General features: G+C 39.1%; 1 protein-coding gene across 10 annotated transcripts in view; it reads left to right on the forward strand.

Moving 5' to 3' along the window:
- The window catches only part of LOC136678074 (ankyrin-1-like), a 153,520-nt gene that overhangs the window by 124,160 nt on the left and 12,196 nt on the right, over window positions 1-17,164 (forward strand). For 9 of the 10 annotated variants that reach the window (XR_010796459.1, XR_010796461.1, XR_010796460.1 and 6 more), the window contains 3 exons: window positions 7,737-8,406; window positions 9,265-9,604; window positions 16,937-17,020. Coding sequence is in view for 4 of the 10 variants with exons in the window: in XM_066655896.1 (XP_066511993.1) it covers window positions 7,737-8,406; window positions 9,265-9,604; window positions 16,937-17,020 (1,094 nt within the window). In the remaining 6 variants the exon portion in view is untranslated. Of the gene's footprint in view, window positions 1-7,736; window positions 8,407-9,264; window positions 9,605-12,762; window positions 12,982-16,936; window positions 17,021-17,164 lie in introns of those variants that run through there. The other variant, XM_066655899.1, reaches the window with a different exon arrangement.

Here is a 17,164-nt window from a genome sequence, read left to right on the forward strand (position 1 = left end):
TGGTGAATTAAGGTGAATCGTAAGAAGAATCCATTCCCATTTTTATTCGTATGAAAGTGAAACCCTTTTTCTACACCTCAGCTGTCCAATTTAGGTATAATTTGAACAGAAAACACTACAGGGTCACATAACAGCAATGAGACATAAAGAAAAAAAAATATTTGTGCTTAATCACTGTAAATTTAAATGTGTAGAATGTAAAACTGCTAATAAGTTCTTGTGGTATCCTTTTAAAAGTAAGCAAATATGTAACATAGATCTTATTTTTCATGCTCTCACTATTGGTGTTCATGATGCTGGTTCACACACTATAGCACAGACAGAAAGTAAATAGCCAATCCATGTAGAACTATATTTAATTTTAAATTCAAATTACCTAATTTGGAAATTCTGTGCTAACTGATCTGTATAGCTTTGAGAGTATGTTCTGTTTTTAGCTATGGCTACATTAGCAGCTAATACTGCTACTGTTCCCTGCACCTAGCAAATTCTTACCAAATCATAGAATTCATTTTAAGTGTAGCAAAGCAGGTTTTGGGACAGAATAAAAAACAGTTTATGGTATTGAGTGTGACAGTGAGTGAATTCCTATTAGCCCTGGAAGTAAGTGAAATTACATAAGAAATAGCTTAATTAGCTTAAAGAATTAGCTTAGCTTTTAAAAGCACATAAACATAGGATCTAACTGCACACCTTGAAAATGTGTACTATCAGCCCAGACAGAGTGCCATCCCTCTTCCCTTTGACCCCTCTCTTTGTGCTCTCTGGACATGTCCTCTGCAGCCTTCCTCCTCCTTCTTCTCCTCCTCCTCCACACCTCTCCAACCTTTGACTTCATACCAACATCATGTTGACCTCTGGCCCTCATCTCTTTATCTTCAGACTCGCTAGGCCTGCATTTTTACTTCTTCCTTTTTTAACCCCTCCACAAAAACACACCACCTTTCTTACTGGTACCTTTTATTATAAATAAAACATTCCCTTCTCACTAGCTGTATATTCAGCGCCCCCTGCAGGAGGGAGGTGTTTCTGACTCACCCTGTCGCCTTCTGTCTTTGTCTTCTATTCCCTCTTTCTGTCTCTCTTTTCCCTGTCTTCTTCCCTGCTGTCTTTCTATTCTGACTCTTCCCACTTTTCCACAACCCCTTGCTCTCCTGTCTTCCTACCCTGACACCTGTATGCATGCACATGAGGCCAACTGCTGTCGTGACTTTTCTCTACCTCGGAATGTGCATGGAAGAAGAGACACTAGCGCATGAATGTTGACTTGTGGACTTTTTAACTTTATTTTGCTTGAAGGGCTAACTGTTCACACATGTACAGCACCCACAGTATCTACATATATGTAAAATAGCTTACACAGGCTCTGGGAGCAGAAGAGTTTTTCTCCAAACTCATTTGGAAACATTATGTGATACATTTACCATATATTTCCACTTTTTAACAAATGACACACCATAGGACCAGCACTGAGCAGATATTATTTGAGTGGTGGAGTGTTTTAAGCACAATGACACCAGTGCATGTTGAAGGATTATGAATGTATCTGGCACAGCTTTATAGAGCTGGTATTGAGTGCATTGATATATACCCCTATCCAATATTTTATGGCTGTGTGGGCTAGATGAACATATGAACACATGAGTAAGCCAAGGTCAGAATATTAATAACACAATTTGTATTAATAAAACTGGTCTTAAAGGAAAAAGACAGTTTGGCAATAGGTTAGTGTATGTTCTATTAGACATTAACAATTAAATCATATGAATAGCATGAACCAAACAAAGTGCTACCTTTAAAGGCAAAGACTATTAGCCATTCATACATGTTTTTAAAGGAACACTAGGTAAGATATGGGTGTTTTTTTTTTTGGTTGTTTTTTTTTTTTTCCTAGGGCTCCCCCTAGTGTAATTCATTTTTACAGCACTGTACTTTAATTGGGGGTGGGGGGTGGGGTTTCTACCCACCTCCAGATGTACATAATTGCTGCAGAGCAGCCGATGGATGTATGCAATTGTACACAATTGCTGCAGTGCTGGGCCCAGATTAGCAACAACAGAGGCCCTATTCTCATTTATACAGGTCAGTGAAACATCATAATGATTTTGAAGCTGTAATTAAAAATATTACATAGTTTTCCTTTAAAAGCTATTTATGCAAGCACCAGCATTCCAATACAAAATGAATACAAATACAAGGCTCAACCAAAATAAAATTAATAATTTGTCTGATTCTGATCTTGGCTAATTCATGATGGTATGTGTACCTAATACATTGGTCAGTGAGTCAGAGTTGGCAAATCAGGAAACGTATATCAAGGTCAAGGCTCTGTGTGTGTGTTTTAAGTAAATTCACAAGGAATTGCCCTTCAAATAAACTGCAGACTAGCATGCTGTATGTTTTGCATGTGAGGCTGATCAGAGCTTGGCCAGCATGGCATGCAGTGTAACTAGTGAAATCATTAGGAGTGCTCCTGTTACTTTCTGAGGGTGAGAACAAGATGTTGATTTCTTTAATGCTTTTTTGGTCATTGTATCACCTTGAACTGAATGTTGTGAAAGTCCTCCTCTTCACATCTGCTTTTTATCTGTGATGTATGCATAATAAGTCAGAGATTTCATGATGACCATTTGTCTTTCTATTCTATAGAAATCCAGTACTTTATGACTACTATATCATTAGCTATTGTGTTTTTTGTGTTATTGTCTGTGCTTTGTGACAAACTTGTTTGTGGTTAAGTTCCTCTGTGCTTTCCAATGTATTCATGAATGAACCTGTGATATTTTTGTGTCTGTATGTGCCGTTATGTGTGTTTGTGTGCATGTACCCCATTACATCATACAGCAGGGCACCCCTGTTCTGTGTATGTCATATAGGCTCACATGCACTTATATAGAGGGTGAAAATAATCTGTTTGTTCTACATCCATTGTTCATTTTATCAGCTCCACTGCACCTATATCACTGTGTAGTTCTACAACTACAATCTGTAGTTCATCTGTTGCTCTACATAAATAGTTAACCCCCTTTCATCCTGTTCTTCAATGGTCAGAGCCCCCACAGGACCACTACAAACCAGTTATGATTTGGGTGGTGGATCTTTCTCAGCACTGCAGTAACACTGACATGGTGGTGGTGTGATTGTGTGTGTTGCTTTGCTCAGACACAGCAGTGCTGCTGGAGTTTTTAAACAACCATAAATCTCCAGCGACAGATTCCCATGGGCAGTGTCTTTTGACCACTAATGGACTAGAAGATGGCCAAAAAAAAAGTGCCATAAGAGATGAGCTATTTTCTGTGCCTAATGAACTAGCCAGTATGTGGACAGAGTTTTTAAAAATTCTAGCAACACTGCTGTGTCTGATCCACTCGTACCAGCACAACACAAGTGCCACTGCAGTGCTGAGAATGATCTACCACCCAAATCATATCTGCTCTATGGGGCTCCTAACCATTGAAGAGCAGGGTGAAATAGAGATGAGTAAGTATGCAGAGCAGCCAATGGATTACAGTCTTTAACTGTAGAACTACAAAGTGCTACAAAGTTATAGGTTAATGGTGCTGAACAAATGTACAAGGCTGATCTGTATACGTTAATGATAAAAATATGAATTACTATGTGAAAGTAAGAGACCACCCTTTATTTATTTAATTTCCAGTTGAATGAAAAAAAATCAGTTACGAGAAACTCAGAAAACATATATTTCATAGGAAACTACTTTAAATCTTAAGATAAAAATAGATCAACAGATACATGGAATACACCTTTTTTAATATCACCTTCAAGAGACTTGCTCTTCAGACTTGCTTTGGAAAACTGAAGTTTTCGAAATAAGTTTGCAGGAATCTTTTTTTCCACACCTTCAAAATTCAAAATTTATTTTGGTGACAGTCTTGGATTGCTTCTTCCAGTTCTTGCATGGTTATTGGGACTCTTATGTTCTCTATGTCTTTGAATAAGGTGTTTTGATGTTTTGGGGTTTTTTTTCCATTTATCTTCCTTTGACTTTCTGTTCTTTATCTTATATTGAAATCACTACAAGGGTTCTTTATTAAGAGATATGGTTTTGTATAGAACCCTGTAAGGTATAGGACCATCTAATCTATATCACATTAATCTGAAAACCCCTTTTACAATGCAAAGAACACTTTAATCATGCAAAATGTTCTTCAAGTGTTTAGGCTTCTATAATAGAACCATTTCCTTTAACAACGAACCCTTGTAGAACCATCATTTTTAAGAGTGTACGCAGCCAAATAACAGAAAGCTACAGAACAATGAGCTTAGACAACTAAAAGAGTGATGCTTGCCAAAATACACACACATACACACACTGCACCCTGTGCCCTTTCCCAAAAGCTGATATCAGTGGTGTCACATCTTTTGACACTGAGTTGCAGCCATCTGGTGTCACTAATATCCCTTGCGCACTCAGTGTATTCCAAGCTAGTGATGGCTTGTGTTACATCCAAGGCCTGTTTTCAAATACACAGCAACTCAGACACAGCTTCCTGTTTGTCAGTAGCAACATCTCCTTCACATTTCTATTTAAGATGATTTTCAGTGGATTCACACATGCCTCATCATAGCTTCTACTACTGTTTCACTTTACATTTCAGTACCTACCACACTTAAAAGGGTTAATATCATCTGTACCATAGTGTGAAGATATTCAGAGTCCCTCCTTTTATCATTGTTGGTCAAAATGGCCATTGTTATTTTTTCTGCATCAGTACAAAGCAGAAAACACTTATCAGAATATTACACAGAAATTGCAAATAAACATAACTTCAGAGTGTATTTACTATAAATGATTTCAGGCTCAGAACTTGAAGACTCAGAGCCTGTAAAACACAGTCATTGTTGGTGTGGTTATTCCCTTGTTCTAAGTATACATTTGAGAATATCTTTGCCCTTATTCAGGGTTGAGCTTGATATTCATCTTTCAAAAATAGAAGCTTAAACCCATTCCCACAGTGGCCCAACTGTCCTGCTCTTTCAATTACTTTTCTATTTTTTGATGTTGAGCGTGTGGTTGATATGTGACAAATAATTAATGACATATCAGTTTTATTTATTGTCACTCTGACTGACCAAAATATGGATAAGCTCTTAATCCTCCCAACTAGGCTCTGAATAAGCACTTATACTCGATTGGGGGTGGGTGGGTGGGGTCTTTTGTACAGTGCATCATTTTTACAATGACAGGACACATAGTAGCACACAGATCCTACTCTGATCCATTTCCCTCTGACAGAGTGAAAAGAAATTATGCCTGCAATATTCCATCACATTTTGGAACCTTTCTATTGGTTGATTCATCATGAGTACAAATGTTGTAGTAAACTAAAAACATATGCGTGTATTTAATTGGACTGCAGCCATTATGGTAGAGAGTCTCATATTCTCAATATCTTTTAATAATTTAGACTTTCCATTATATATATTCAGGTGAAAAAAATGAATGAATAGCATTCTTAAATTTAACTGGAAAATAAATAAATGTGGACTTTGGCCAAATGCGTTATTGTAGCTTATTTTCTATAATATTGCAATTCTCATTACATCGATATTTTGCTAGCACATTGAAAAGGTAGTATGTGCTATAACCCGTATCTATATGGCATGGCACTGGTTAAAAAGGCTCTTATATTACCTCATATCATACAATTAGTGCAACTGCAATTAGACATGAGAGCATGTGGATTGAACCATATCCTTTCAGTGAACTCACATTCCAGGGCCATGTGGTAAATGAAACCTTCTGGTGTGTAGTGGGAAAAAGCCTTATCACTAAAGTGTCGTAAAACAGGTCGGGGGATATGGCTGAAAAAAGGTCCATTGCTTTTGTCAGGATAGGGCTGTGTCACACAATACACATACAAAATACACATGCCTTCTCCTGCACTTGTCTGCCTAATTAAAGGAAAACTCCTTCACTAATAGTTTTGTTTTTTATTCATAGAGTAACTAATCAAAAGTGTGTTGTATAAGTATATTTGCAAAGCCCCGATGTTGGATTATCATTTAGTGTTCATTTGTGTCCAGTTGTGACCTTAATTAAACAATGTAGGTGTCAGTTCAACATTCAGGATGGTGTCAGCTATGTGTCCTAGGGATTTAAACGAAATAACGAAAGAGTATTTTGGTTATATTCATGTCATTGTAAAAAAAATAAATAAATAAATCCATAAATAAATAAACACTGCAGTGGAATATAATTGGCATATCCACTGTTCTCAAAATTGCTCTAATTCTATGGGTAAGAAGAAATATTAAATTAATGAGTTTTAATATGTGGTTGCCAAGCTTTTCAGATATAGTTATTTGAAACTCTATGTATGAATATATAAATATGTATCTGTAAACTGTACATATTGTATATCCTGCCATATACAGGGTTTAAAAAACCAGCTTGCATCTTTTAGCACATGTATCTCTTTCTAAATGTCTTATGAAATGCCTATGTCCCAAGATTTCAATTCTAAATGCTAAAAGTGGTTTACCTTTAGGTACATGTGTTCTTTTTTCAGTCATTCACCTATTTATTCATTCACTTATTTATTCATCCTTCCATCGGTTCATTCATTCATTCATTCATTACTGGGTTTAGAGGGGTTACAACAATTATTTTCTAAAGCATTGCTATGGGAGTTGGAACAGCTTTGCAACAACTTTATCTAATAAATATGGTTCACAATAACCATCAACCAATGTACTGTAGCTTGTAAGTCCAGTATGAATGGAGTAAACAAAAAAAAAGTCATATAATCATAAGTAAGTACACGTTTGCCTGCATGCATGTTTTCCAGCCTGATATTAACCTCAAATGATATGACTCTGAGAATGGAAGCATGAGGGTGTATGCACGAAGGTGTGTGAGTGGGTGGTGAGTCTCAAAATGGTCTGTAGGGATGTCTTTTGCTTCCTGGTTGGTAACAGACAAGAGTTATATTTGCAGTACATCGTTCCTTTTCTCTAGTGGGACAGTGAGTAGGGCTGAAAGATTCATCTTTTTTATACTAAAATGGGTGCCATTTTAAAATAGGACTACACTTATAAAGATTTATAAGTGGTTTAAAAATCTGTTACATGGTTATTAATTAGGTTGTAAGCCTCTTAAATGTCATTAATATTCATGTGTACAATGTGTTAAAAAATTATTATTAATGACTTTTAATGTGTTTACAACCTAATTAATAACCATTTAATAAACAGATTATAAACCATTTATGAAGCTTGTGAAGTCTTATTCTAAAGTGGTTTTCAAACGTTTTGCAGTTTTTTCAAATGGCAAGAGCTAAAATTGTGGGCTGTAATCAATGTCTGAAAAAATAAGGGATGTGCTAGTGTTCTAGGCAAAATAAAATAACTGAATAAAAAATAATTGCACCAATTACCCCAAATCGTTCAGCCCTAGCAGTAAGGGTCTTATGTCTGTAAGTGTCAGCCAGCAGAGAGGCATCAGTAATTTATAGCCCACTCTCTTGTGTATTCACTGCTGCCTCCGCTGCCTGTGCTCCTGCTGCTGGCTGCTCTGGCTTTGCAAGAACAACCGCCCCCCGCCAGTTTCCCCCATCCCTCCCCTTCTATAGCTCGACACCTTCCCTACCTTGTTACACCTTCCCTTCCCTGATCCAGAGCACATCCCTCCCAGGGCTATCAGGAGGGGATGGGACGGGGGATGGGGGGTGGGGGGAGGGGCCTGTGTCAGTGTGCTTCTTTCTGTGTCACAGGTTATGGGCTGGTGGTGCAGGAGGAGCTGCTTTCGCCGACCTCCATGCAGTATAACCTGCCCTCTCCTTTGGGTCATGAACCCTACTGGCAGGAGGTGTCCAGCATGGAGTGTGCGCCCATTGCCACTACAGAGGAAGACACGCTCATGGAGATGTCTGAGGTGCAGGTGTGGCCCGCAGGCAACAGCCCCTCGCTGGTGACTGTGGAAGATTCCTCACTGGAATGCAGCAATGCCGATGACTCAGAGGGCCTGCTCTACGGAAGTTTAGGGAGGCCTGGGAGTGTGACGCCGGGCGGAGGACGTATACCCAGTGGGCTGGGGGGCACTGGGGGGCTGAGTGGTTCCATAGAGCTGCTAGAGGACCAGTCTATAGGAGCAGACTCCGAGCACAGTACCGCAGCCACCCCAAGCACGAGCGGAGGTGTCAACATCAATGGGCTGGACCGAGGTCAAGGGTTGGAGATGGATGAGAAGGCACAGAGGCCTGCCGTTGATACAGGCAGGAGCATTCCTGGAGGTGCCAATGGGGGGTTAGGAGGAGGAGGTGGAGGAGGCGAGGGCACAGGCTTAGTGGAAGGCTTGTCTCTCGTTGCAGGGCAGCAGAGGGTTTATGCTCGAATGAGTGAGTCCCCTGGGCTTAGCCGAGTTGCTGACCGCAATGGTGACAGGTAAGCTGAGTTTCTGTCTGTAGTATGTAGTACTAAGAAAGGGGTTTATTTTTAATTTGACTTGTAAAAATAATTTCTCCTGTTCTTCAAAGATCAGGTCCGCTATAGGACCATGACAGAGCAGGTATGATTTGGGTGGTAGATCATACTCAGGGCTGCAGTGACACTGACAGTGGTGTGTTAATGTGTGTTGTGCTGGTACGAGCGGATCAGACACAGCAGTGCCACTGGAGTTTTTAAACACAGTGTCCATTCATGTCCACTGTGTTAGACACACCTTTCTTGTTGGTCCACGTTGTGGATGTAAAGGCAAAGACAGGGACAGTAGCTCATCTGTTGCTGCGGAGTTTGTGTTGGTCATCCTCTAATCTTTCATCAGTGGACACAGGACGCTATCGGCTGGATATTTTTGGCTGGTGGACAATTCTGAGTCCAGCAGTGATACTGAGGGCATTAAAAACTTGAGAGACACTGCTGTGCCTGATCCAGTCATACCAGCACAACACACACTAACACACCATCACCATGTCAGTGTCACTGCAGCACTGAGAATGATCCACCACCCAAATCATACCTGCTCTGTATTGGTCCTGATCATTGAAGACCAGGTTGAAATGGAAATAAGAAAGTATGCAGAGTACAGTTTGTAATTGTAGAACTACAAAGTGCTCCTGTATGGTCAGTAGAGCTGATAAAATGGACAGTGAGTTTTAGATACACAGTAGGTGTTCCTAATCTAGTGATCATACAGTGTAGAACAATTGACCTTAGTAGAAAACATTTATCCAAATTATTTTTCCAAACCAAAGCTCCCTCCTTCTCCTATTTTCTTTATTAATTTTGGCTGTCCTCCCTCAGGTCAAGTGGAGGTTCTTTCCTCTCCTACCTCCAGGACCAAGCTAGCCCTGGATGGCATTCTGTCCCAGATCCCATCCAGAACTGGGTAGGAAGCTCTCAGTCTCCCAGCCCCAGGCAGACAATGGAATCCATGATGTCATCGGTGCGGGCAGCTGTGGATGGAGATCCCAGTCAATCCCATCTATCCCAGGAAGCCTTGCTCCAGCCAGTGCGGGATATGGGTCACTCTGAGATCCTGAGGGGGCATTTCCGAGGAACCCAGCCTTTTGAGAAAGGCTTAGGCTTCCCCCACAGAGTACCTGAACTACGAGGATGGGAGGACATGCGTCTCCGGGGACAGGTAAGAAATAAGCGTTACTTGGAGAGAGATATGCTTATAGTGATTACCATTGCTTCCAGTACATAAAGTGGATCTTCCATAGGCTGTTGCTGTTTGTTTAAGAGGTTTCCATCACTTTGGATATATATTTATATATCCCCATATGTTTGGGGATATATGATATGGGAATGTTCTTTGTTTCTTAGGTTTTCAGTGGATGTGGATTTACATTTGGATTGACCTTTTTGGTTATTAATAAATGCTTGCTATCACATACAAAGTATGGCATTTTTTTCACTGCATGGTACCTACACAACTTGACTAAACTGTACTCTGCTTTTGTGCTTTCCCACTTGGCAATCTGGTCGTCTTTTAGTTCCTGCTCACTCGTGGTTCCACGTGAGCCAAGAAAGGACTAGACATGACCTGTAAACTTTGCTGATTGTCCAGAGAGACTTGACCATCATGATTAAATGTAGACAACCAACACAAATCTCCAAGCTATGTTACCAATCACTTTTTTATCTGACTCAGTGACAGCTTGTAAAATTACAACATGGTTTTAAAGAATTTCAAAACGCTCCTTGGATTGGTGGCCGATGAAAAACCCTGTTGAAACAAGGAACAAAAAAACTGTACTGATCTATGTGAGCTGATTCATGGAGCTGTGTTCAGCCCCAAAAAAATAACTAAAACATGTGGAAACATGATAAGTAAACAACATTGAACGTTACCACCTCTATTGTTGTATTTTCCAAAGCCCACGTATCCCATTAGTGACAGGTTTTTTATCGTCACCAGTTATATTTTTGGATGAGGTGTGATTATGGAAAGCCAGTCAGTTACCAGATACCAAAAAGTAAGCAGTTCTCAGTAGATTAGATTAGAGAAGGTACCATGCAATGAAAAGTGCCATTAGTGGCCTATTTCCTGCAAAATCAAATCAAATCAAATCAAATTTATTTGTATAGTGCCTTTTACGACTGACGTTGTCACAAAGCAGCTTCACAGTTTCAGAACAGAACATTTAAATCAAAGCCCAATGCGAGCAAGCCGAAGGCGACAGTGGCAAGGAAAAACTTCCTCGAGGCTGGAGGAAGAAACCTTGGGAGGAACCAAGACTCACAAAGGGGACCCATCCTCCTCTGATCAAACTATAGATTGAATTTTAAATGATCACTAATGAAATGTCATTATGCTACATAATAATAATAATAATAATAATAATAATAAGGTGAGCAGCTGGTCTGATATGGTCTGCAGAAGAATCCAGCAAACAATCTTCCATCAGTGGTCCACCATTCTCTCAGAAAACAGTAAAAGGGAAGCAGTTAGTTTAGTTGAGTGCAGCAGAGAAAAAGAGCATGTGAATATTTTCTTTAGTGTAGTGACGGATCTGACTGTAACAGACTGGGAGGAGGGAAACCAGAAGGAGCTCAGGCAAAGACATCCTTCCGCTCCAAACAAGAGATACTGTGAGCACATCATCTGGGTTTACCCTGATTCTCCATGTCCATGAGTTCCTGAAATGACAACCTAAAACTAGACAGAGGTTAGTTGCCAAAGGCTAAACTGAACAAGTGTGTTTTGAGCCTAGACTTAAACATAGTGACTGTGTCTGCGTCCCGAACACTAGCTGGAAGATTGTTCCAGAGCTGAGGGGCTTGGTAGGAGGCTTTCCCCCGCTGAAGTCTTATGAATTCTGGGTACTAGTAAGAGGCCGGCGCCCTGAGATCTGAGTAATCTTGGTGGTTCATAGTGTGTGATGAGGTCATGCAGGTATTCAGGGGTGAGACCATGTAGGGATTTATACGTGAGTAAAAGAATTTTGTAATCAATACGGAATTTAACTGGAAGCCAGTGAAGGTTCGATAAGACTGGGCTGATATGATCAAATTTTCTAGTTTTAGTGAGGACCCTGACTGCAGCATTTTGAATTACCTGGAGTTTACTCAAGTTTCTGCTGGAGCATCCTGATAAAAGTGCATTGCAATAATCTAATCTTCATGTAATAAAAGCGTGAACTAATTTTTCCGCATCGGGGAGGGATAAGGAGTTTCTTAAAATATACTGCCATTGCAAGCTGATGCATGGAACCATTATACTTTGATGCTAAGGAGAATATAACTGAAGATATGTTTTTGAAGATACGCACATGTTTGTACCTTGTAGTTGATCACGACACAAACACACATACACACACACATGCACACACACACAAACTAAAAAACCCAAGAAGGACACAAGAACCAGCTGGTGCCAAATATAGCACCTGTTTCTCCTCCTCTCACTCTCACCCTCCCCATGGCTGCTGCTGCTACTTTTTGCCATTGGGGGAGGGATTATTTCAGTTATATTTGGATGAGAATGCATGAACAGTAAGGTCACTGACTACAAAGGCCTTTTAGGCCTAAGTGGATAATTCTCACTGTATCCTAATCATACATAACAAGAGAAATAGATAAAGCCTGTGTTATTACGGTCGCATTTGCAAGTATAGGGTCGGCATGTGGAAACAGTTTAGACAAGCTTTTACACATTGCCAACATTAGATTTCTGGATCACTTTTGAACAGACTCAACTGGATGAACACCATTATTACAGGGTCACACATATCCACAACTACACTTCTGGGGAAACTGAATGCTCTGTCTTTAGTACAGTACATAACCCCACATGTAAAACCCATATCAGACACTGAGATTTGATAGTCGCATTTACTTCAGCTTGTGCCGTCCATGAACTATTGGCTTCAAAGAGCTGTCCAGCTAGAAGTATTTAAAGCGTGCCTATCATATGGGCAACTGGAGACAGGGAGAGGGGGGTGTTTTTGGAAAGAGAGTGAGAGAGAGAGAGATAGAGAAGAGACTGAAGCCAACCAGGGCAGCCTGTGTTTGGTGACATTTTGGTCAGCCCCTTCCCACACCCAGCTGAGCTCAGAACGAGGAGTGGACAGCTTGACCATTAAGCAGGACTAAAGGAGAGGGGGGGCATGGGCTGTAACTGTGGACTGCTTATGCTCTTCTAAGGAGACCTGGGATGAGAAAGCACAAAAGTTAAAGGAAGCCTTTGGCGATTTGCTGCTTTTGGAAGGCATAGTGACTCGAGGAACTGCATGTGTGTATGAGACTGTGAGCGTGTCTGTGTGTGTGTGAGAGAGAGAGGGCAGTTGTGACACAATGTGGGCTTTAGTCACAGAGCTGCTGTTCAGTTTTGTGTTGCTGGCCTTTCTGGTGATCAGCTGCCAGAATGTGCTACACATAGCTAGTGGCTCTGTGCGTTCGGCACTGTCTTACATTCATGCTCAGCTGGATCGGGAACTGGGGGAGGACGAGAGTGTGCCAGACGAAGAGGAGAACGTCACTACTCGTGTTGTGAGACGCAGAGTTATACTGAAGGTATTGTTTGTTAGAGAATGGAGGGCAAATGCAAAAAAAGTAGGACAATGTCAATCAACATAAAAATGATTTAATTTAATCAAACTATCATTTTTGGATGATGCTGTTCTTAAAGGAGTGCATTACTTACAAACTTAGCACAGCTAATAAAAGCTTGTGTGGTCCAGTTTGTAACAATCTGTCAATCTCCAGAGTAGTGACTTACTCAGTCTACAGAAAAATCACCAAAATTAAGATTTTTAGAGGAAAAAAACCTTCTTAACCTTTAATGCATGTTAATGTAAATACATTTTTATTCCAAACTATTTTTATAACAGCATTTTTATTTGGCCATTGGTCCAGTTATCTGAATTTGAACTACAATGTAAAGAGCAATCTTAGGTGTTCAAAGGACGTAGAAATTAAAAATGAAAAACGGGATTTTCCTTTGGACAGTAACAATTTACTTAACGTTATTAAAACCCTTTATGTTTTAAGGTGAAGCATGAGTGTACGATTCTGCCAAGTCAAGAAGTTCGAATGGATACACAATCTCTATTGGGCACTATATATGTTTATGTGTCTAAGTTTGTCAGTGAGTTACTGTATGATGAAGTTCATTTACAGTAGTGTAAAGACAGCAGAGGAACTAGAGAAGTAAGCTAATGCTCTTAACGGTAGTGTGAGGTTAAAAGGGGTTAAAACAGGATCAAGATTTATCATTTAATCTGCAAAGTTTTAAATAATAGCTGTTGTCATTGTTAGAAACTTTAAAATATACTGACCATTAGTTATTACATAGACACAGATAATTATTCTGTCGGACTACAGATAATACATGAGAAAAACCATCATGCTACAGTATTTCTTGAGTGCCCCAGCAAAAGACATAACTTAAACTGTGAACTGATGAACAAGCCTTTCACTGTCATTTTGAAGTTATGGTCTATGACACTCTTTACATTTTGGGTCAAAATAATGAAATATTAGTTAATAGTTAGTAAATTAGAAAAAGTAACCGTATTAGGTATATAAATACATTTGTAAGCCTTTTTGTCATTTTATGGCAACTGTTATTAAAAGTGTACTGAAAATGAGAGCTGCCATTTTATTTCTATGTATTAATAAGCTTCCATCATGACTGCTAACATTGAAATCCCCCTCTTTAAATTGTCAAACCAAAATTTACATATATTTGAATACAGTATTGTCCTTGAGAACAGAACAAATCCATCCTTGATGGAGTTCATAACAAATGCAGCGACCAATACATTTTTCTCACCATTTGTCCATTTCAAACCAAATTTTTTAGGTTATTTTTTGTTGAATAAAATAATAATAGTCATTTTTAATACTACACAACAGTTACCATAAAATGACAAAAGAGTGGGAGAATGTTTGTATGTTGAATTACGATTTTATGTTACAAAAAATTGCTGTAAACATAACACATAATATGTAATTATGCTAATGCTACACTCACCAGAGCCTTCCTCTTCAACTCTATGTTAAATAAGTCATATATGTTTAAATGATATAAGAATAGGTTTGTCTTTGCCAAAATATTATGCTGCAGTGAACATAATAAACATAACTTACCCAGCAAGAGGCCTGAATCACACCCATACAACCTTTTCCGAGTATTGCATTAAACCTTTTCTTAATTTTTTATTATGTAGCACCCTCTGGAGCCCTGACAGATTTCTTAGAACATCCTCTGAATGTTGCAGTTAAAATGTTTGGTCTGTTAACATTTAACCTTGAAAGGACATTATTTGCAATGCTAAGGACTAAAACGTATTCCAGAATTAAAACAATATTAGAACTTGTTGGAACATTTGCATGCTGACTGAGCAGTAAAAGTTATTTTCACTAAAAACATAAGTTAAATATGTATTTCAAGTCTGTTCATATGTGGCAGGGCTTTTGATCACCATCATTCAAGTTTCTCAGACTCTGGGGTGCAGTTAATTTTGCTACATTTTTAATACATTATGAAAATAAGTTAAGTACAGTATGTCACCTCAGCACTTGTGCCCTGTAAGTAAAAATGAATGCTTTGAACATATTTCCATTTAAAAAGGGGATAGAATAGGTTGGAAATATATCTACATTGCCCAGCAAAATGATGATAAGATATTTGATAGATAGCAATAACAGACTTAAATATGTCAGTTTAGTGTGATGGTGTGGGTTTTCACAACTGCAAACAAGATACGTTTTAGTGTGTAATGTAAGTGTTGTGTTCTTCCATGGTGAATGGTGATACCGAAACTTTTATACAAAACATGGATGCTTCATGTTTCAGTGTTACTATTCTCTAGGTTAAATGTTCCTTATGCACATTTCATAGTCCTGTACCATTTGCTTCCTCTGCTTTCTCTCTACTTGCACTGGATTGATATATGGTTTAATAAGGCTTTTTTAAAATCTGAAATTCTAGACATTCATTCTTTTAGCCAAAGCTGTTAGCCATGTTAGCACATTAGTGTATGTTAGAATTTAGCCATGTGAGGTTTTGATGTCTCATATCTGTCATCTACCAGCTGTTGAGGTGAAATGTCCTCACTATTCACAGCTGCATCACAGCTACTCAGTTTGCAGTGCTGTAATGTATATTGCATATACACTTCTGTTCTGAAGTATATAAAGTTATGCTAGAGTGAATGAAACTGGAAGCACTGAATGTGGCACCTTCACAATTAAAACAACATAAAATGTAATGTTTATAGCGACCAGTGTGGGGGACAGAGATACTCCATGTGAGCAGATGTTTGTAGACACCCACTCACTCAGAGGATCTTAAAAGGGATGTTGTGTGGTCGAAACGAGCTGAATGTGTTTACAAAGCTCTGGTGTCAGTAAATGGGTAAAAACACAAACTGTCTCTACCCACTATACTAGGCTTTCTCTCACTCTGCTCACATCAGAGGAAAGGCATCTAGATAACAGAGAACTCTAAACATAGAAAAGCACCAACAAAAATGAGGATATTGTTCTATACCTGCTCCATAGGTGGCTAATATTGACTTATTCTTGCTTGTTTTTTTTTTATTATTACTTTAGGTGGAAATTTTTTCAGATTCGATAGAAGGCTAACTGCATTACTGAAAGTGCTACAAAACTGAACAACACGAGTTACGAATGAGGTTTAATGAATGAGTTTATTTAATAATTAAATTATTAAATAAGTTAAACTTCAGTTGGGTTTTTTTTTTCAACAAGCATATCATTCCCCAACACAGAGGCCATGCTTCTGAACATAAACAAACCAGAGAGCACAGCGTTTGCCCATTATTGTAGAGACAAAGATTTAACAGAGATTTGGTCCCAGCTATGCTGCAAGTATCATACTCTACTCTTCTGAGAATGTTCAAACTGAATGATAAATGCCACATCAGAAGCAAAACTTTCTACTCATTCTAAACTCATTCTAAAAGTATTTGATGGCATTTCATCACTCCAAAGACTGCAGATCAACTCCTCCAATGCTTCACTCTCAGAAAAACTGTCACTGTGGTCTTACTGTTTGCTGTCCCTGTAGTGGTATAATCAAAGGTTTTTCTGACAGTGTAGAGTACTTTTTAGCCCTCTTGTGTTTACTTGGGACTGGGAATGTTTGTCGTAGGCTCATATTCAGCTGCTCCAGAGCATCTTTTATGCGGACCAATGCCATGCAGAGTCAATGGAGATTACACAAGCCATATGCGTACAGATTTGAATGTCTTTATCAGCCATGGGTGGACCTTAAATTTGTGTAAATCACACAGCAGGACAAGGGTCTACAAACCTTTGTATATACAGGGTATGTTTGGGATTGTGTGTTTAACTAATGGAGCAGCTTAAACAATGTTTTTTGTAAATACACCACTCAGTTAAAAGGCTGCCATTTTTTCTCAGTTTTATCTTGCTTTGAAAGCTTTTTTAATTTTCCTTGGCTGTCTACACTGCTTTTCAATTGTCATATATTACATAGGGGGATGAGGCCAAGGATCTTCCTGGAGAGCAAGTGAGAGAGGAGCAGTTTACAGATGAGCATGGCAACATCGTCACCAAAAAGGTCAGCTTCCCCATGCTTCGTACTGCTTGTTGCTTGCAGCAAAGTCACCTCACCACTCCTTATAGATTCAAATGGTGTAGTAACCCTTGGGCTCAGGAAAAAATGATTATTACAACGATAATCATTTTGATGGGTGGTGATGAG

The sequence above is a fragment of the Hoplias malabaricus genome, chromosome Y (assembly GCF_029633855.1).
Source record: "Hoplias malabaricus isolate fHopMal1 chromosome Y, fHopMal1.hap1, whole genome shotgun sequence".
NCBI lineage: Eukaryota > Metazoa > Chordata > Actinopteri > Characiformes > Erythrinidae > Hoplias > Hoplias malabaricus.